Source organism: Panulirus ornatus, chromosome 14 (assembly GCF_036320965.1).
Source record: "Panulirus ornatus isolate Po-2019 chromosome 14, ASM3632096v1, whole genome shotgun sequence".
Taxonomy (NCBI): domain Eukaryota; kingdom Metazoa; phylum Arthropoda; class Malacostraca; order Decapoda; family Palinuridae; genus Panulirus; species Panulirus ornatus.
In genome coordinates this window covers 2,106,008-2,126,472 of record NC_092237.1, presented here as the reverse complement: position 1 = coordinate 2,126,472, position 20,465 = coordinate 2,106,008, and the positions used below count along the sequence as shown (strand labels likewise).

The 20,465-nt window shown below is 48.3% G+C and overlaps 1 protein-coding gene across 1 annotated transcript in view; it reads left to right on the top strand.

The window, feature by feature from the left end:
• LOC139753147 (fibrocystin-L-like) overlaps positions 1 to 20,465 on the top strand; it is a 58,859-nt gene that overhangs the window by 16,955 nt on the left and 21,439 nt on the right. Inside the window, 31 exon segments of the mRNA XM_071669315.1 lie at positions 420 to 525; positions 1,366 to 1,487; positions 1,627 to 1,932; positions 2,759 to 2,888; positions 3,585 to 3,643; positions 3,868 to 3,989; positions 4,323 to 4,368; positions 4,370 to 4,568; positions 5,424 to 5,609; positions 6,037 to 6,210; positions 7,038 to 7,215; positions 7,520 to 7,723; positions 8,188 to 8,312; positions 8,978 to 9,126; positions 9,546 to 10,501; positions 10,894 to 11,035; positions 11,703 to 11,820; positions 12,153 to 12,302; positions 13,117 to 13,294; positions 13,631 to 13,781; positions 13,900 to 14,059; positions 14,351 to 14,532; positions 15,303 to 15,469; positions 16,097 to 16,335; positions 16,679 to 16,833; positions 17,089 to 17,373; positions 17,636 to 17,808; positions 18,061 to 18,130; positions 18,730 to 18,892; positions 19,161 to 19,393; positions 20,128 to 20,277. Of these exon segments, the coding sequence (XP_071525416.1) occupies positions 420 to 525; positions 1,366 to 1,487; positions 1,627 to 1,932; positions 2,759 to 2,888; positions 3,585 to 3,643; positions 3,868 to 3,989; positions 4,323 to 4,368; positions 4,370 to 4,568; positions 5,424 to 5,609; positions 6,037 to 6,210; positions 7,038 to 7,215; positions 7,520 to 7,723; positions 8,188 to 8,312; positions 8,978 to 9,126; positions 9,546 to 10,501; positions 10,894 to 11,035; positions 11,703 to 11,820; positions 12,153 to 12,302; positions 13,117 to 13,294; positions 13,631 to 13,781; positions 13,900 to 14,059; positions 14,351 to 14,532; positions 15,303 to 15,469; positions 16,097 to 16,335; positions 16,679 to 16,833; positions 17,089 to 17,373; positions 17,636 to 17,808; positions 18,061 to 18,130; positions 18,730 to 18,892; positions 19,161 to 19,393; positions 20,128 to 20,277 (5,778 nt within the window).

The following is a 20,465-nucleotide window of genomic DNA, read 5'->3' as shown; positions in this document are numbered from 1 at the left end:
GAGCATTTTGTAAGACTAGAGACGTTCTGTGATTGATTCGTGCTCAGCGTGCAAGTCTTGGGAATGCCCCTACGATTGTTTATTATGCTTCACGTAAGAATAGCGACTCCCCATGATTGGTTCATGTTCATCATTTATGTCTAAATATTCCCTGTGATTTGCTATTCAAGATCCCGATGATTAGTTAAACTTTAGGATGATAAGTACGCTCCTCAAGCTCACATTGATTACATTATGTCTTCAGTGCGAGTCCGGTGTATTATAGTTGTACACTGTAGACCGTCAGGTTTGTGTATTATATAGAAATATAGACACTCAGATTTCAGTGTATTATACAGAAATATAGACAGTCAGGTTTGTGTATATAGAATAAGTATAGACAGTTAGAAACGGAGTGACTGTGGCCTGTGTCGCCGCAGGTCGTGGTGTTGGTGAACGACTACATAGCTGCCTGCCTGGGCGACTGCACCTTCACGTACGACGACACAAACGCCCCGTCCTTGTCGTCCGTGTCTGGCAGCGGCGGTAAGTGGTCCGTGGCTGCCTGAGCTGTTGTTCATGGCGCGAGGTGAGGACGTGTCTATACGTCTCTATATCAGGTATAGCATGCAAGACAGTCGTCCTCATCTGCATCGCTGTGCCCATCTTCTGTCATGCACTGCTCTCATGCCAGCCAGCATGACTCCCTCCACGCATGACAAAGATTTGGAAGACAGAATGTTACTGTCATTCTCTGATTCATGGCTGTAAAGGTTTATGTCTCTCTCTCTCTCTCTCTCTCTCTCTCTCTCTCTCTCTCTCTCTCTCTCTCTCTCTCTCTCTCTCTCTCTCTCTCTCTCTCTCTCTCTCTCTCTTCATATACTATACTCAGCCTCTGGAGATGTAATAAACAATATCATTGTCTCCGTCTTTGTACTGCTGATGACCACAATATACTTCAAAGTGCACAGTGCTAAGCACAGGTGTTAGGTACAGGTGTTACAAGTGTTCAGTATAGTCATTACAAGTGTTAGGTAGTGTTACAAATGTTCAGTATAATCATTACAAGTGTTAGGTACAGGTGTTACAAGTGTTCAGTATAGTCATTACAAGTGTTAGGTACAGGTGTTACAAATGTTCAGTATAGTCATTACAAGTGTTAGGTAGTGTTACAAATGTTCAGTATAGTCATTACAAGTGTTAGGTAGTGTTACAAATGTTCAGTACAGTCATTACAAGTGATAGGTAGTGTTACCAATGTTCAGTACAGTCATTACAAGTGTTAGGTACAGGTGTTACAAATGTTCAGTACAGTCATTACAAGTGTTAGGTGCAGGTGTTACAAATGTTCAATACAGTCATTACAAGTGCGTCACATGTCCACAGATGAGACAGGCACGCACACCATCACTGTGACGGGGACAGGTTTCACCAGTATGAACGTGAGCGACTACAGCGTCACAGTGGGAGGCAAAGACTGCACTGTGACGGATGTGACGACCACTCAGGTACTGTCTCGTGACTGTCAGGTGACGTTATAAGGTACAGACCCACACTACACTCTGCTATAGCTTCACATGTAATCATGCTGGCAGACAATGCCATACCTCTACAGGCAACATGTTTCTAATTGCCATGGGTTGCCAGGTGACGTGCAACGTGAGCCTATGGGCCGGCAACTACCTCGTCACCGTTGCCATGCAGCCAGTGGGAGCGGCGTTGCCATACCCGTCACAACTGAACTACGACGTGCCCCTGACACTGACCTCAGTAACGCCAACCACAGGAGGCACCGGCGGAGGCTACAGCTTGGAGGTGTCCGGCTCTGGCTTCCCCGACCCCTCAGGCTGGGCGACCAACAGCAGCGTGACCCTGGGTGGGGTCGAGTGTGAGGTCACGGGCGCTGGCAACACCGGCGCAGCAACCTCCGTCATCTGCGTCGTCCCTCCCTCAGTGAGTGACCCTGGCTGTGACTCCTGCAGCAGCGAGGACCTGCTGCGTGTTGCGTCAGACTCAGCGAATGACGTGTGTGTTGTTGTAGCTGGAGCTGCTAAGCAACGTCTCTTGGTTCCTGGATTTAGTAAATGAATGTGTTGATGTTCAGGCTATGTGTGAGACGTGTGTGGCCCGTGGTAAGTGACGTGGCCGGGTGTCTGGACATTGTATGTGACTCATGTGGATGTCTTGAGTTAGTAGTATATGATGTGTGGTATTTAGACTTGTGTGTAGATATGATGTGTGTATTTAGACTTGTATGTAGATATGATGTGTGGTATTTACACTTGTATGTAGATATGATGTGTGGTATTTAGACTTGTATGTAGATATGGCGCGTCAGTAAAGACGTGTAGATCATGGATAGCCATTATTTATGAATATTTACACCTGTGTTAGAGAGAGATGATAGAGAACGAGTTCTACTTGCCGTGCATTTAAGGTAGACTGCACTATCAGTTACTGCTTAATGTGTATAGACAGAAAAACTCGTGACGAAAGTCAGTTATTTTGCTCAGCTTACAGTGCCCCTCCGTCTTCCAGTGTGTTGGCCCTCCGCCTCCCTGCTGAACCTCGGAGATGTTGTTTGTACCATTATCTCACGACCTCAGTATTGTGTTAACCCTTCAGAATATAGTAATGTGTCTTCTTCATCCTCAACTTCTATGTGTCCAGAATATATCATTATCTTCACTTCTTTCTCTGCCTTCTTCTTTTGTTCCTTCTTCCACTCCTGTTCCTCCTGCTGCCAGGATCACGTGACACATGTCTTCTCCCCCGTCAGGCTGCAGGCACCGTGGACGTGACGGTGACCGTGGGAACCATCAGCGATACCCTGGTCGGGGGCTTCACCTTCGATGCCTCCCTCTCCGCCTCCGTGACCTCCGTGTCACCCACGACCACCTCCGTCTTAGGTCAGTCACCTCACACGAACCATCCAGAACAAACCACCTTCCTGACTCAGTCCATGTCATTGGCCAAGATCGAAAACCAACTCTTATGTGACTCATTTTCTCGGCTCATGATCTAACCTTCAGGTGATTCTGTCGTTTAGTTTGACCAGAACGTTTGTAGCATTTGCATCACCAGTTCTCCTCCCTTGACATTATTGGACTGAGACCAGAGTGCGTGCGTATAGATCTCAAGTAATCCTCTCAGTTCACGGTGTATACTTCTGTTTCCACAACTTAACTACATTACACATCTACTGCTAAGAGGGGGCACTATGTACAGCCAGGAGGGGGACTACTCTGTACAGCCAGGAGGGGACACTACTTTGTACAGCCAGGAGGGGACACTTCTCTGTATAGTCAGGAAGGGACACTTCTCTGCACAACCAGGAGGGGACAGTACTTTGTACAGCCAAGAGGGGACACTTCTCTGTATAGTCAGGAAGGGACACTTCTCTGCACGACCAGGAGGGGACACTTCTCTGCACAGTCAGGAGGGGACACTTCTCTGTATAGTCAGGAGGGGACAGTACTTTGTACAGCCAAGAGGAGACTCTATTCTGTACAGCCAGGAGAGGACACTACTCCTTCGTATGTGGTCACTGGTAACAATGATCTGTCGTTCCCTCTCATAAGAACAGCCATTTTTCCTTTTCGTAGGAGGAGAGATGACGATATCTGGCTCTGGCTTTGGTTCCGGTAATGATGGCTATGTAAAGGTAGGTTCCCAGCTCTTTACCTTTCTAATGGTCTATATATCATTAGCATACGATTGTAGGTGTCTGGTATGTAAATCAAGTCCCTCTGCTGGCTACAGAGATGAGGGAATTGAGATAAAAGTGATTCGAATAAAGTTTTACGACACTCAGGTTGTCTCAATAGAAGTCTGACAGTATGTTTGTAAACCTCAGAGTTGCTGACCATTTAGTTTTACGTTGGTCAGGTTGGATCGGCCGCCTGCGAGACGGTGACCTGGGATGACCTGACCATCGTGTGCCTCCTGCCTGCTCTTCCGCCAGGCCAGTATCCTGTTCTGGTGCACACCGGTGCCCAGGGCTTCGCCAGGTGAGGATGTCCCACGCCCCACACCTGGCATCACTTGCATCTGTTCATATCTCTAATATAGGCTCTAACCTCCTAGCCTATCTAACAGAAGACCTTCCTAACAGAGTACCTAATTGTCTAACCTCTCTACAGAGACGACAATCTAACCTCGAAAAGTGTAGTAATTAACTATTCCACCTTACCCTAGTGTTCCTAACCACTAGCCTCCAGTGTTGTGCTATTGTCATTTAATCTTACCTACAATGCAGCCTAACCACTGGACCTTCCCTACTGTAGCACCAAACGACATGGCTTTTCCCACTGTAACACCTGACCACTTGACCTTTCCCACAGTGGCAGCGCCTCAGTGACCTATAACCTCAAGATAACAGCCTCCTCGCTTGGGAAAGGGGTCAGTCAGTGGAGGAACTATCCTCGTCCTCGAGGGTGTTGGGTTCGGTTCCAACTGTTCCCTGCTGGAGGTTGACCTCGGAGGGGGCATGAGCTGTGAGGTCACCGAATGTTCGGACACCAGGGTCACCTGCCGCACACAGTTCGAGCCCGTGAACCACGTCCTCACCAACCTGGGCACCCACTCCAGTACGTACGACAGGTGGTGTGTGTGGGGTGCGTGACTGCTGAGTACCTGTTGGTGACTGAAGGTTGATAAATGAGTGACGTGTGAGCAGGTGTTGATGACTGGATCGTATAGAGGTGCTGCTGACTCCCTTGTGACCCGTAACGTTAAGTCCAGACGGCCAAGTTGTTGTTGACGATTTGTGATGACCAGTTGTCCTGACTCATCCATGACCTGGTCTGGAAAGAACAACAGAGAGGTGGTGTAACCGACCCTCGTCTACACGAAAGATTAAAGATTGTTATTCGCCAAATATTGTACATGATGAGTAGACTCTATCGGGTTATTCATCAGGTATTCTACATAATGAATAGACATTCTTGAGTTTCTCATTCTGACTGTTGAGGGAAATTATATATCATCTACACGTGAAATATTGACATAAAAAATCGTTTTAGTTATGATAGATGTCTTATGATTATTCCCTCAGCTTATACTAGTTTATTTATACCAGCATATTTATACTAGTATGTTTATACCAGGATGTTCATACCAGTATATGTGTGCCAGTATATTTATACCCGTATACCGGTGAGCACGCTCCTGTGCAGCCTCCTTGTTGCTTCCATCCCAGCATTAACCTTCCTGGACCTAACCTTGTACGTTCATCACAAGCTTTACGTATTTTGTGTCCCTCTCTGTTTTCTTCTGTACCTACCAGTACCATACATGTTCCACTGTATGTTTTCTGTACCATACATAATACATTCCTGTATGACTAACATTTACTACGGTACATATCTTCCTCTACACCTAAACATCACATTCCTGTGTTCTTTCTGTACTCTTGTACCTCACTGTAACTTTCCCTGGGACAGCTTTCGGCGTCGGGTTCGCGTGGAAGCCTCGCCTGGTGACGGTGCGCGAGGGGGACAGTGTGACGTGGTCATGGAGCAAGAAGGATCCTTTCTCTCAGCTGCAGCACAACGTCTTCCAGACGGCGACCTCCGCCTCCTTCCTCTACGACGGCACCGGCTTCCACTCTGGAGCCCCAACATCAACAGGTCAGACAGCGCTGCTTCATCCACGACCACACGGGACGACCATCATCATCTAAACTTATTATTGTTTTCTCTATATTTTCTTTCTCCAGTTCTATGAAATCCATGATCTCTTTAAGTTTGTTCTTCATCATTTCTGGTAAAACTCTTTATTTTGGAAGGTTATTTATGATTTATTCTTCGTCATTTATCCATTCGTTGATAATAAGTAACGATAACCTTGTTAGAAATTAATTTTTTCTTAAATACTTTTATTGTACTTCATTCATGATCTTAACGAAGCAACGATTATCATCAGGTATATCAGAGAATTCCATTCACCCATATATACATTCATTAACACGACTCACTCTACATTGATCACTCACTCTAACATTTCTATCATGCGACAGTATCGTAACTTGTATTTCTTACTCTCTTCCTCCCTCAGGAGCCATGACTGTACAGTTCCCCAGTAGCGGCACCTACTACTTCGCGGGCGCTCCTGTGGCCGAGGACCTGGTCATGTTTGGTCAGATCATTGTCCTCAAACCAGGTCAGGCGTCCTACAAGGTCACCCTTACTGTGGCAGGTATAGAAGCCGAGTACGACCCCAGTGGTGATGGTAAGTGATTGTCCTTGAGTGTGTAGAATAACCCAGGTAACAAATACTGTTATTCTTTTTAACATTTTGAGTGATCCTCGCGCTCTGAACTGCTTCTCACAGTCAGAAAACAGTCAGTTACGATTACTATCCATCATTTCCTCTGTCTAGTACACTAGGAAGTGCTTGACTATTGTGATGATCATGTCATTGGTCAGTGGTGATAATGAATACTAGTTTTCGACCACTTTTAACTAGCCTCAAGTATCTGTAGATATACACTCTGCCATCTTTCTTGATTTGTAGCCGTACAGTCGCATGGTATGTTATGTACAGTCTTACAGATACAGAGGAAATGTAGCAGCTTATCTTGCTCTCTTGGTGATACAGGCTGGGTGTTGGTGATACTGGCTGGGTGTTGGTGATACAGGCTGGGTGTTGGTGATACAGGCTAGGTGCTGGTGATACAGGCTGGGTGTTGGTGATACAGGCTGGGTGTTGGTGATACAGGCTGGGTGTTGGTGATACAGGCTGGGTGTTGGTGATACAGGCTGGGTGTTGGTGATACAGGCTGGGTGTTGGTGATACAGGCTGGGTGTTGGTGATACAGGCTGGGTGTTGGTGATACAGGCTGGGTGTTGGTGATACAGGCTGGGTGTTGGTGATACAGGCTGGGTGTTGGTGAACTTGAACATAATTGTTGGCTTTGTACCACAGTGATGTGCTCCGTGGTGTTGTGTGGAGTCGTTGTGTGTCCCGAGCCAGTTGTGGTGTCAGGGTTGTGGGCGTGTTAGGATACAGGTGTACTGCTCCATGACCTGGTGGCCATCATCCGTGTCGTGTGACAGGTGTGGACGTGACCATAGAGGGATGCGACCCAGTGCTGGAACACCCGCTGGAAGACTGCAACTCCACAGCCCCGTCCCCACCCGAGGCCGACCATGTCTACTTCATCACCGACACTTGCTTCACGCCCGTCGTCACCTCCATCACCGTCGGTGACACCGAGGACGTCATGGGACTCAGGTAAGACGAGCCGCCAGGGTCTCAGAGCGTATCCCTGGACAGATACCACAACTTTTCGGGACTCTAGGGAGGCATATTGGGGTACCTCGGGACACAGGCGCATCCCGGGACGTGGATAAGACATCTCTAGCGTCTCTTGAACAAGATGAACCATAAATAAATTGTCCATGATTCACATCAGACAGGAAGTAGAGCACTTGTTAAGTCTTCATAGAGTCATAGTCATGTACAGAACCCTTGTTAGTTATACAGACACAAGAGAGGGGAGTCAGATGGAGGAATTCAATCCATCTATCGTTTGCAGTGGGCTACAGGTAAGGGCAGGGACGACCCTAACCATCGCAGGGTCTGGCTTCGGTACCTCCCCCTGCCAGAGCTCCGTCAGGGTGGGTCCCGCCTCCTGCTCCGTCATGGCCTCCGCCGACGACTCCGTCACCTGCGTCTTGGACGACCTTGAGAACATCCTCTCCGTCTGGCCCTACCCTGTCTCCGTCAGCGTCGCCAACAGGTGAGAATCCCGTTCTTTGTATCTTGTGTAGGAACTGTCTGTACGTTCAGAATGCAGTGGAAACGATCTATACGTCTATATGTGGAGATTCCTCATTGTGTGTGTGTGTGTGTGTGTGTGTGTGTGTGTGTGTGTGTGTGTTCTATAATATTATTGTAATGTTTAAATGTTGATTGTCAAACTCTATGAACGCTGTGGTACAGATCATTTAACTGTTTGGTGATGGTGTTGTGTCAGGAGCTGACTATATCAACTTCTCAAGTTTTCTTTAATTGTATATATATTTACGTTCTATAAGTTCTTGATAAAAGATAACACCTTTTCACCGAATGCTTCAGGTCAAAAGACGTAAATGAAATGAAGTTAGATCCTTGAGATTAAGATGAAGAGGCCTGTCTAAGAGAAGTATAACATATATAATAAGAAAGTATAATTTACGAACCTTCCTTGTTATACCTCCCCAGGGGCAACGCCCTCACAGAGATCCCGGACTTCAAAGTCAATGGTCAGGTTACCGTGGTGCCAGTCATGACCTCCTTTGACCCAGCGATCGGGTCAGTGGCAGGAGGCACTCTGATCACCATTACAGGTAGGCACAAGCCTACTTTCTTATCGTGTTGGGTCAGATAACTGGCATGACTTTATCAAAAGTGTCTGATGGTATGTTCATCATCCTAACACTATACAAACAAGTGAGTGTCTTACTTACATGATTATTTTATCAAATTACACCAAAAATAAATTATATTTCAAGTAAGTCTGGTAAGTAGTTAAGACGGGTCTCGTACACGTAATGTTAGTGGTAAAGTCTGGTGTAGCGGTGTACTGGAAATATTGTTTCTCTTATTTAATGTTTTTCAGCGTTTCATTTACGGCCGAGTCCAGTGAGTTATGATCATGTTAGTATGAGAACCATTGTTGATCTTCAATATTCTAACGTTTGGTGAGGGATCATACTCACTAATACTGACACACTGGTTTATTCTAACGTTTGGTGAGGGATCATACTAACACTGACACACTGGTTTCGTCTGTTACAGTTTCACTTGTCTGCCTGACCGTGGAGGGCCACATTCTCAGTATCATTATGTTGCTATGTGACAGTGTACAGTAAATGAGGTAGATCTCGGCAGGAAGTAGTGTGTGCCGGAGGTGAGATTCATAAAGACAACATAGATGTCAAACCAGTCAAGTTTATTGGCAGAGTTCAGGCGTATCAGCCGTGGACACTGAACTTGTGCATTGCGTCCACAGGAACTGGACTAATGGCGTTCAGCGGGCAGGCGACCGTGAGGATTGGCTCCGAGACGTGCCAGGTGGCGAGCGTGGCGCCCACCACCATCACTTGCCTCACTTCCCCAGCACCGCCCTCCAACCTCACCCTCGCACTCTTCGTTGGAGGGGTATGACGCACTCACTCTCCTCTTGTATACAGGATTTTGGAGACAATTAGAGAGTTATTTTAGATTAAAATTGATTTCTTGCAACATTTACAGTGTCTCCGTTGAAACACATAGGTCTGGATTTGTCTATCTTAATCAAAAAATTTTCCTTATGTGTCGGATGATAGATTACTAGCTAGTGCATGTTGGGGGATGGAATATTGACTATAGAAACGGTAGACAGATGAAGAAATGGTTAACCCTTGAGTACGACGGTGCGACCCTTGGATATCATGATCCAGCCTTAAGAGTAGGAAGCATCATGGCCAGAAGTCGTCCCATCGTGCTCAAGAACTGTACCGTCATGTCTGATGGTCGTGTTTAAGGCTAGCAGTCCCGTCGTTCTCAATGTAATAAAGTGAAACTGTCGTCCTGATCAGGTCGAAGCTGTCAACCAAGTGTCAGACTCGATCTTCAGGTTCAGCGAGGCTGCCACGCCCACAGTCAGTAACATTACCATCTCTGGTGAGACGGTCAGCATCACCGGGTCAGCGTTTGGCTCAGATTCTTCAAAAATCACCGTCACCTTCACCCGGCCGACGTCTGCGAGACACAAGAGGAGCGTCGAGGAGGAGGAGGAAGAGGAGGAAGAGGAGGAGGAGGAGGAGGAGGAGGAGGTGACAGCAGGAATGGAGGACGTGGAAATAGACGATGAGATCGGCGTGTACGACGAGGAGGCTGAGGAACCTCGCAGCATGCATCGCCCTCAGGTTCACTCTGAACTCTTCGATAGGTTCGATGCCGTGTCGGACTTCTGGGGCCACTTCACGAAGACCAACGCCAAGACCTTCACAGAAACCAAGAACCTGGGGGCCTGGCGTGTTGGAGGAACCAATTCCGCTTCCCCATCCTTCGAGGGTTTACAGGAGACACACAGAGTGAAACGAGAAGCAGAGGACGTGCCTGAGTCTTTCGAGTGTGTGGTCTCTTCCGCATCCGACGCTTCCATCGTCTGCGAGACATCCGGTCTCCCGGCAGGCGCTTATGTCGTCACCATCAACGTCGATGCCCTGGGTGACGCCGTGGCTGACGAAGGTGTTAACATGGTAACAGCAGCTGCCGTCATCACTGACATGACCCCAACTGAGGGCAGCGTCAACGGTGGCGCTCTCCTCACCATCTCGGGCTCCGGCTTCATCCCTGGGGAGGTCAGCGTGACCCTGGACGGGGCCGAGTGTCAGTTGGTCAGCGAGAACACCACGACCCTAACCTGTCGGACCCCCGCGCACGCCGCCGGCGCCGTGACTGTGGTCGTCACTCTCGGTGGCATCAGCACCGACTCCCCCTCCGACTTCACCTACGACCTGACCAAGACCCCAGTGCTCACCTCCGTCTCGTAAGTTATGCACATGTTACTAACCTGTAATATATCTCCCCAGTATTGACCCAATGGTGGATATTTTACTCTAAACTTAATCCTGGACAAAAATGGCTGCCATGTCCCCAGATGTTAACACCTCACAGATTCGTAGAGTCATCCATGTCCACCATTCTCTCTGGTTGTGCCCTCAGGTCACCTCTGTTTTCGTCTCCTGCGACCCCGTAACGTCTCTCATGACCTTGTCACTCCTGCGATATTGCGCCCTTCACGCCCTACGTCCCTACATGTCCTCACCTCGTCAGATCCTACGCCTTTATTTCATTGGTCTAAATATTAGGCTATTGTTGGAAACGATATTTTTTTTTTCTCTCTCTCTTAACTTTCACCTCTTCCTCTCCTAACCCCAGGCCTGCCACTGGCGTAACCGAGGGCATGACCTTGACCTTGAGCGGCAGTGACCTGAGGCTATCCGAAAGTGACCCCGAGGTTCTGGTAGGTGGTACTTCCTGCCCCGTGGACACTGCCTCCGACTCGGAACTGACCTGCACCGTGAGTACCACCTTACTACTTGTTACCACATAACACTCCACCGGTCACTGGTATTTACATATAAGTATATAATGATATGTAATGTCTCCCTCACCCCTGTCACACTGATGTCTGTCTCCCTCACCCGTCACACTGATGTCTGTCTCCCTCACCCGTCACACTGATGTCTGTCTCCCTCTCTCCTGTCACACTGATGTCTGTCTCCCTCTCTCCTATCACACTGATGTCTGTCTCCCTCACCCGTCACACTGATGTCTGTCTCCCTCTCTCCTGTCACACTGATGTCTGTCTCCCTCACCTCTGTCACACTGATGTGTCAGTCTGTCTCGTCAGACTGACAGACTGGCATCCTCGTTCATCCTTCTGACACCAGCGTAACTTTTCCCTCACCCTTGTAACATCAACACACCTCACCCCCGTCACCCTTACAACATAGCTCCACCTCACTACCTCCGATCCTGCCCCCTTCCCCAGAACACCAATATTCCTCCCCCCAACTCCTGTCACAGATTTTAGCTCCCCTCTTCCCGTCTTTTTCTCGTGAACGCCAGATGTAATCCGTTTTGACCCTTGAACTTTGGAAACAACTTTTCTTTGAACCCCTGAACCCCCGCAGATAACTCCTCTCTGAACTCTTGAGTCACGGATCTGGCTTCCTCCCCGACAGAGTCCGGACCTGGTGGCGGGGACGTACACGGCGATGGTGAGGGACCTCACGTACGGTGACTCCAGCACCTTCTCCGTGACCTACGACCTCACGCTGACCTCCCTCTCACCTGCCACTGGTTAGTGTGTGTGTGTGTGTGTGTGTGTGTGTATACAACTATGGATATAAGAAGGTTTTACACCACATCAACCCAGTTTGGAAGTAAAGACTATCTCTGAACTATAATGTCATCAAAGATCAAGTAGTGTGTACAACAAACGATAATAAAAAGGAAAAATAGAAATAATTTCATTCATAAACTATTCCATTGAGACAATAAAACCAAAACACACCTACGTCCATTTTATACATCACAACATGAACTAAACCTATAAATACGTCTTAACATAAACCATAACAGTGAAGTTCCGATAAACCAGATATTCTAAACCATTGTTTTGACGTCTCCAGGAGGATTTGGTGGAGCGGAAGTGACCATCAATGGAGCAGGCTTTGACCCCGCCGGCGGCTCGACCGTGACCTTCTGTGGTGACCTCTGTAGCCCCGTGAACTCTACCTCCTCCAGCAGTCTGGTGTGTGTGGCCCCTGCCATGGAACAAGGTCAGTTACCACTCACTGTTGCAGGTTAGGTGTCCTTGATATGATATTCCCAGTAGCCAGTAGTTAATCACAGTTAGCTAGAAAGGATCTTTCAGGTCATTTTTTTTTTTTTTTCAACCTCTCGTTGATGGTCAGTTAGTTAACCGTGATTTAGCATCACTCGACCTTCGTGGACGTTCACTCAGTCCATCATCAGCCAACATCCAGGATACTGAACTGGATTCCTGAAGCACGATGGTACGACCCTCGAGCACGAAGGTACGACCCTTAAGCTCGACGACCTCAGGGTATGGCCTGATTATCGACCTAACCTTCATACCTAAAGGTCGCAGAGTCGTACTCGAGGGTCGTACCGTCGTGATCAAAGGTAAACTGACGCGTGAGATCATTTAGAGAGAAGAGATATGGTCATGTGGACGACTGGCCTCGGTCGCTCAACTCACAAATCGTCAGTTAGTTTATGTCACCGAAAGTTTCACGTCAATGAGCATCAGAAAGCGACAGATGGTGTAACATGGCAGCAGATGGTGTAACATGGCAGCAGATGGTGTAACAGTTACCATCAGTAACACCGTTAGTCTTGGAGAGAATAATCTCGCAAGAAAACAGAAGTGGAAGCTGCTTTAAGAAAGTATAAGTATTTCTGTTGACGGTACTTATGGCATTGCATTTTTATGTACAAAATTTGTGAGTAGTGACGTAGGTCTTGTTTACACCCATTACAGAGAATAATGTCTGTTGTTGATCCTTCAGTGACGTAGATGAGTTCATTACAGGTGGAAATAAAGTTGATGTTGTCACTTGTCTCCTGCAGGCGAGGGGAGCACCTTGGTGTGTGACGTTGTTGTGTCGAACCCCGACGGGTCCAATGCGACGCTAGCTGGAGCCTTCACCTACGACGCCTCCATCACCGCCAGCGTCACCTCCGTCACCCCGACCAGGGGCGGCACTGCGGGAGGCACCACACTCACCATCACTGGCAGTGGCTTCGCGTGAGTTATACAGTCGACAGATCCTCATTAGTTCTCCACCGGGTCAGGGGTGGCTGGCACACAGGGCTAATCATGTGATCCAGTTTGTAGGTTACGTACACTTGATATGACGGTAATAATGATGAGGTATGTACCTGTGTAGGTGACTCCATGTTTCATACCATCTGCCAGGTGGCTTAACCGCAGAGTCTGCTCACTATATCACTGGCTGTGTTTGATATAAGGGAGGTGTGTATTAACATGTAGGGACGGCCGTAGATAAGATGTCTTAGTGTAAAGTCTCGGTTGGAGCGACTTCCAGGTTATCTTATCGTTTGTGTTGTGTCGTGACGACAGATCAAGCGGCAACACTGTGAAGATCGGAGGGTCGGAGTGCGTGGTGACGGCCGAGAGCACGACGGAGATAACCTGCACGACGGAGGCCCACCAGGGTCCCGGGTCCTTCCCCGTCCTGGTCACCGTCCCAGCAGCCGGTATCGCTACCACGGTCAGTAGCTTTTGCCTCACAGCCACAGGCTCCTGCCCAGCCTCTCTTCCCTGTGTGATTGCCTCATAAACTCACTCTCTTCCCACACCTTACCCACTCACTCCTCCCTCACTCTCAGGACGACAATGGAGTCTTCTTCTACATCGACCGCTGGAGTTCCCCCTACACGTGGGGAGGCGAGCCCGTGCCATCTGAGGGGCAGCTGGTCGTCATCGAGGAGGGACAGACAATCCTTATCGACGAGTCGACCGAAGTCCTCAAAATGTTGCTCATCAAAGGTAAGGATTCAGTCAGTTATGTCCTTCTTTCATGCAATCACACAGACGATCAGTGATGACACCGCGAGCTGCAGCAGCAGCAGCAGCTGTCTCGTGTCTAACATGAATCACATTTCTTTGAATCAAATTTCTTGTCTTCCATACATCTTGTCTACGTCGGGATGATGATATCCTAAATTAAATTCTCTGTATCTCCTCTACGGGTCTGTAGCGAGAAAGTTATTCTTACCTTTCTATTTAACCCCAGGAACTCTGGAGCTCTCACTATACCTTCGTCTTTTCCTCCGTCAGGTGGTCATGTGGTAGTTGATCCAGATGCCGCGGACGAAATCGTCCTGAGGGCGGAGTACATCCTTATCGTGGGAGGCGGATCTCTCAGCATCGGCTCGGAGGAGGAACCCTACATGGGCAAGGCCATAATCGAACTCCACGGCAACACCCGGTCCATTGAACTGCCCAACTACGGCGCCAAGGTCCGGGATTCTGTAGTCTGTCGCCTTGTAGGATCCTCTCTTCAACCACTTCCTGAATTCCTTTTCTATCCTACAGAGAGACTCGTTCAGTTGCCGTCCTGCAGGACCCTTCCATCTGCTGTCTTTTACGATCCTTTTAGTGTATCGTCTTGTGGGAGTGTCTCATTCTCGCACGCGTAGAGCTCGACTTAGTACCTCCTCCTCGTACAATGCTATCCTGCAGTTTCTGTGCTGCCTCTCACTCCAACTCGACTGTCATCTCCCACCAGCCATCTCCCAAGACTCGTGAGACTTTCCCTCCACTGTCTCTTGATATCAACAAACGAGACCTTTGTCTCAGTCATCTCGAGAGTTTATGATATTCATTTCTATTTTTCTCCGTTCGGGAAGAAGGGGAAAATATTATCAGATATTAGAGATCTTTATCAAGACCTCTTGTTGTTAACTTTGTTTAATGATGTGTTCTGTATGATATTGTCATCCCGCAATGATGGAAATAAATCCTGTGTAACGTAATGTATGAAAGAAACTCAACCTTTTCCGTCTTATTGTAGCGGAAAAGAAACCTTCATGAATGAGATTCTCCTTTTAACAGGGTTCAGTTCTTTAGAGATTAAATTAAGACTATCATTTATAGAATCTGACCCTAATGAGAAAAGATTATGTTCCATATTAGATTAAGCTGTGCGACGGATATTGGTCCCCCTACTCCGGGATTCGAACCCATGTGGCTGGTGTTGATACCATGATCGAGAACCCTCGTGTTGCAGGTTCTGGCGGTGCGCAACGGAACTTTAGACCTTCACGGAGCGCACATCCCTGTAACCTGGACTCACCTGGCCTCCACAGCCTCACCTGGCGACACCTCCATCACCCTCACGCTTCCGGTCACCTGGCAGCCAGGAGACCAGGTGGTCATCGCTACCACAGAGCGTAGGTGAGGTGGGAGACAAGAGCAGGACAAGAGGGCAGCTCACAGGTCGGGCACCGTGCTAGGGAGCAGGACAAGGGGGCAGCAAATGGAAACCTGTGGATATTTTATTCTATTTTCTGTTTCTTCGCCACACTCCCAGGAACCGTCCAACGTACCCCCGTTAAGTCTTCTTCTCCCACACTCGTCCCTCTTCTCAGTAGTCATTTATCATGTTAATTCCACATAGAGAGGGAGGGGAGCAGGGCTGGTGTTCAGAGTGACATGACATGCCACAGGGCGGGATGACGCGTCACATCAGGGCAAGCAGGGTTTGATGTCACCACTGCCGACTACAGTTGACCTGAGGATTGCTAGTAGTATGGTAGATGTCAGGAAGGATGTCATGAGCGCAGGCAGGGACGGACGTCTTGAGAGTTGGGAGGGAAAGGTCACCACTCCAAGACAACCGTCAGTTGTGTGTGACTCTGACCTCTGACCTCCCAGCCAAGATCATAAGGAAGCGGTTATGTTTTTAGTCTCCTCCAATTAATTCCGTGATGACAGATTTTAAGACAATTTCCAGTATGTTCTCCGTGAACCCCTCGCCCCTCACCACCAACCACATTCTCACCCCTCCAACCTCACCCACAGGTTCATGAAAAACGAGAACGAGGTTCGAACCATCGCCTCAGTGTCCGGGGACGGCCTAACCCTGACGCTGACGGAGGCGCTGCAGCATGAGCATCTCTCCCTCCAACAGACCCTAGGTGGCCGCACCGTTGAGACCCGCGCCGAGGTTGGCCTCCTCACCAGGAACGTCAAGGTTCGAGGAGCCATCAACTCCGCCTTCACCGAGAACATAGAAGCATGTGACGAGACCTGGAATCCTGGTAATTTCTGACGTGCTGTGCTTGTGTGTGTGTGTGTGTGTGTGTGTGCGTGTGTGTGTGTGGGTAGGTGTATTTCAATATATCTCCCAAGGGAAAGATCCAAAAGTATTCCTTCATACACTAGTTATGTCCAAAGGTCAAAAGCATTTCAAAGGTGAAGAAATTTTGCTGTGTTGATGGTGAAGACATCGTGAGGAACTGGTGGGGTGACAAGGGTCAGGAAGATATTGCTCGGTACATTTGGGATGACAGGAAGGGACGCATGGGATGACTGGGAGGCACAGAGGAGCTTCCATCAGTCCACTTGTCTCAGTTCGCTGACTCGTCCCCGTCTGCACCGCAGGTCAGTTCCAGACGCAATCCTGCTTCAACGGCAGGTTCGGTGAGGAGATCGGCAGTGATCAGTTCGGGGCGACGGTCATGCTCTCAGGCAAACACCCAGACGAGGATTTGGTCCGAGGTCGCATCCAGTACGTCGAGGTCACCGAGGCTGGTCAGGTGAGTTCACTGGCAGGTCACGCACACTGTTCTGGCTCGTAGTCGCCAGCTGACAAAAGTGAAAGGGGACTGTGAGAGAAATCCTTATTCTAAAAAGATGGAGTATCAATACTAGCCAATTACAAGTTTCGATATTTCTAACTTATTCCTGCAGAGACATTCATGTTTGAACTGTAAAGCTCCACGGAGTATGAGAACCTTGTCCCCTATCAAGGCGTGGAAGCGTCTTCTAAACCAGCGTCCCTCCTGCTGCAGGCCTTCCAGCTCGGGCGCTACCCGCTCCACTTCCACCTGGTGGGCAACGTGAACACCTCCTACATCCGCGGGTGTGCCGTCCACCGCACCTACAACAGGGCTGTCACCATCCACGCCGCCAACTACCTCACCGTCGAACACAACGTCGTCTACGACAACATGGGTCACGCCATCTTCACGGAGGACGGCGTCGAGCAACACAATGTCATCCAGTACAACCTGGCTGTTTATACCCGCACATCGTCCTCTCTCCTCAACGTTGATGTGACGCCAGCGTCTTTCTGGGTGAGTGATTCGTTCCATTATGGTCGTCCTGGGTCAGTCAGTGTATCATTATCACATGAGGGAAAGGAGGCGACCACCCGTCGCTGTCCCTGACAGCCTCACCCAATCATTGTCCTGATCATCTTTATAAGACCTTCGTGTAGAGACCCTTTCACCCGACACGACGTTGTGAAAATGTGCGTCGCAGCCACAGCCACCTGGCCTCCCGTGGTCTCCCTCCACAGGTGGTGGTATCACTGACACAGCTGGTTTCCGTTCACAGGTGGTTAATCCTAACAACATCGTGCGACACAACGCAGCCGCTGGAGGGACGCACTTCGGCTACTGGTATAGGATTGAACGACATCCTTCGGGACCTTCGTTCGACTCCTCCTACTGCCAGAACAACGCCCTGATGGGCGAGTTCCGCAACAACACCGCCCACTCCGTGGGCAGGTAATGACTCTCAGTGGCAGGACCATAGTTGCCTCTGCTGTACCCGTGAGAGATTCGTTCACACTGCCTTACACCTCTTTTGATGAGCCAAGAGGTCAATGTTAATCCCCCATTGATCTGCTTGTAATAATATTATTCTCAGAGGAATTGACAAATATGCTTTCTCACTTGCTCTTACTTGCTGTTCTTCCTTCTGTCATCGAGTCAGTGTTATCAAGGAAGATCATAACCTTGACCTTGTCTTCCCGACAGGTACGGGTTGTGGGTGTTCTCGAGGGATGGCTACTACCCCAAGGCACACAACTGTGGAGGGAGGGATCAGGTGAATACCATTATCACTGCACTCTTCGCTCTGTCATCCCCTCTGTGGACACATTTTCAAATTATTTTTTACATTTCAAATTTCATGCCTTTCACAAGCATTTATTATCCAGCATTTTCTTATAGCATGCATCATTTTTGTTACTTTTCGTCCCATCACATTGCTTTTCTCTCAGATTTCATACTTAAGTGTCAGTTTTCATCCCCTGTCTACACCTACATAATATTCTTACTTTTTACGGTTTAGAGAACCAGCTTTTTGCCCTCCACTTGTTGCCCTCTACTTCATCCCTGTCAAGACATTGCTTCTCATGTCTCCTGTCAGTGCATAAACCTGTCTATCACAGGCTTGTATATCAGTTTATCGAAAGGTTCCAGAACTGTATAACAAGCTTGTCTAACTATCACCACAAACCCCCAGAACTTCTGGACTTGTCTGTGACCTCACACGAGCCTCGTATAGAACACCTTCAAGTGAACCAACCTCACAGACAACAACCTTAGGTACATCAGTTCTTCGTATACCAGTCGCTTGCAGATTGTGGCCTCCATGTAGACGACTCCCTGAAAAAAAAATCACTATAATACTTTTCATTCCAGGTGGCTACCTGGAATGACTTCACAGTGTGGAGGTGCGACCGAGGAGCCGAGGTCGTCCTGGGAGGCGCCCTTCAGTTCCACAACTTCGTGGCTTTGGACAACGAACACGCCGGGCTGGAGATGGTCAAGGTGGAGGGAGGCTTCGGTGTGGACGACGGGCCAGGTAAATCGAAGTGTTTCTTCACAAGACACCATCTAGGCCTCCTGTGGGGGCTGCCTGGGGGATAGTTACCGTTATGGCGGAAATAAAGAATGTGTACTAAAGTGCGCTGCTCATGATGTATCAATTTATAAACATTCCCGTCAGTATCTGTGTGGGAGTATGTATGTATGTATGTATGTATGTATGTGTGTGTGTGTGTGTGTGTGTGTGTGTGTGTGTGTAGATGGAGCTAAGACAACTATTCCTGAATAGCCAACCCCTGTTCCAGGAGTCTTCAACTCCCATGTGATCGGCTACTCCGACCTCACGCCTGAAGGTTGCAACTCCGGCAGCGGCATCGTGGCCCCCAAGCAGTATGTCTTCAGTATAGCCAACACTACCTTCGTCAACTTCGACAACGGAGAATGTTCGGCCTTGTCAGGCTGTTCTCAGTGTAAGCTCTTCCAAGGAGGCTTCAGAGTCCAGGTGATGGGTCTTAACTTCATCAACGCCCCCAACAAGGTGAGCTCACTTACACACGTTTTTCATTATTCTTTTTAACACGAACTTTGTTTGCCACGGAGCATAAGAAATAAATGAGCAGACTCCATGGAAATAAAGTGCGAAAGTAATACTTTAATTGTGAAGCTGCAAACATGAGGATACAAGGTAGTGTTGCTTCATGTGAACGTAGTATCATTCATAAAGGACTCATTCTTACGAACACAGAAGCTAACTGAATTTACCAGAAGTCATAGAACTCTGGCTGAGGACGTGTGGTGAGGTGGGAGTAACCTTATCTCGCCAGAGTTGCTCGAAATATATTAGTCCTTTCGGAAGCAACGTGAGTTTGGGAAGACAATGAATCTTTTCTGACAGTATATCGTTCGGATAACATTTACTTAACACACTCAGACTTGTTTGTTGGATCTTTTAGTGTAGCGAACTTACTTCTAAATTGATCCTTCCAAAATCAGTGTTTGATTTGTTTACTTCCTCCTCACAAGTCCCCGACCTCGTTGATAACATTACCTGTGTTCCCGTACCTTCCTCCTCCTCCTCCTCTGTTTATTCATTCTTTCTCCACTCCATCCTCCCACTCCTGCAGCCTGGTCTCTGACCTGTGCTTATATAAACACATCATTAGTACAGGAAAGGCATCACTTCAAACCTTCATAACTTTCTACACATTCCTTGAGGTTTGGTTTGATTTATTTTCTGGCCCTTACGTTACGGGTCATATAATCCTGTTGCAGCTGAAGTTTAAGTGGGAACACGAGACTATCTGGATCGACGCTGACGGCTCGCTGTCAGGGTCAGCTGAGAACAATGTGGTGCCGTCCATGGGCATCCTACCCACAGATGCCTGTCAGAAGGACGTTCCTGCCTTCTCTGTCAACCCTCAGGTGAGTTCCAGACTCACACTTCGTCATAATTCTGATGCAACGCCTCTGGCTGGAGGAACAGCTGGATATTGTGTTGACATTTCTCCCTTGTATTTATCTGACTAACAAGTTAGTAGTTTACACAATTCCTGCCGTGTTATGTTCTCTCTGCTACTCCGTGACATAGCTGATCCTCCTCCTGTGTTCGT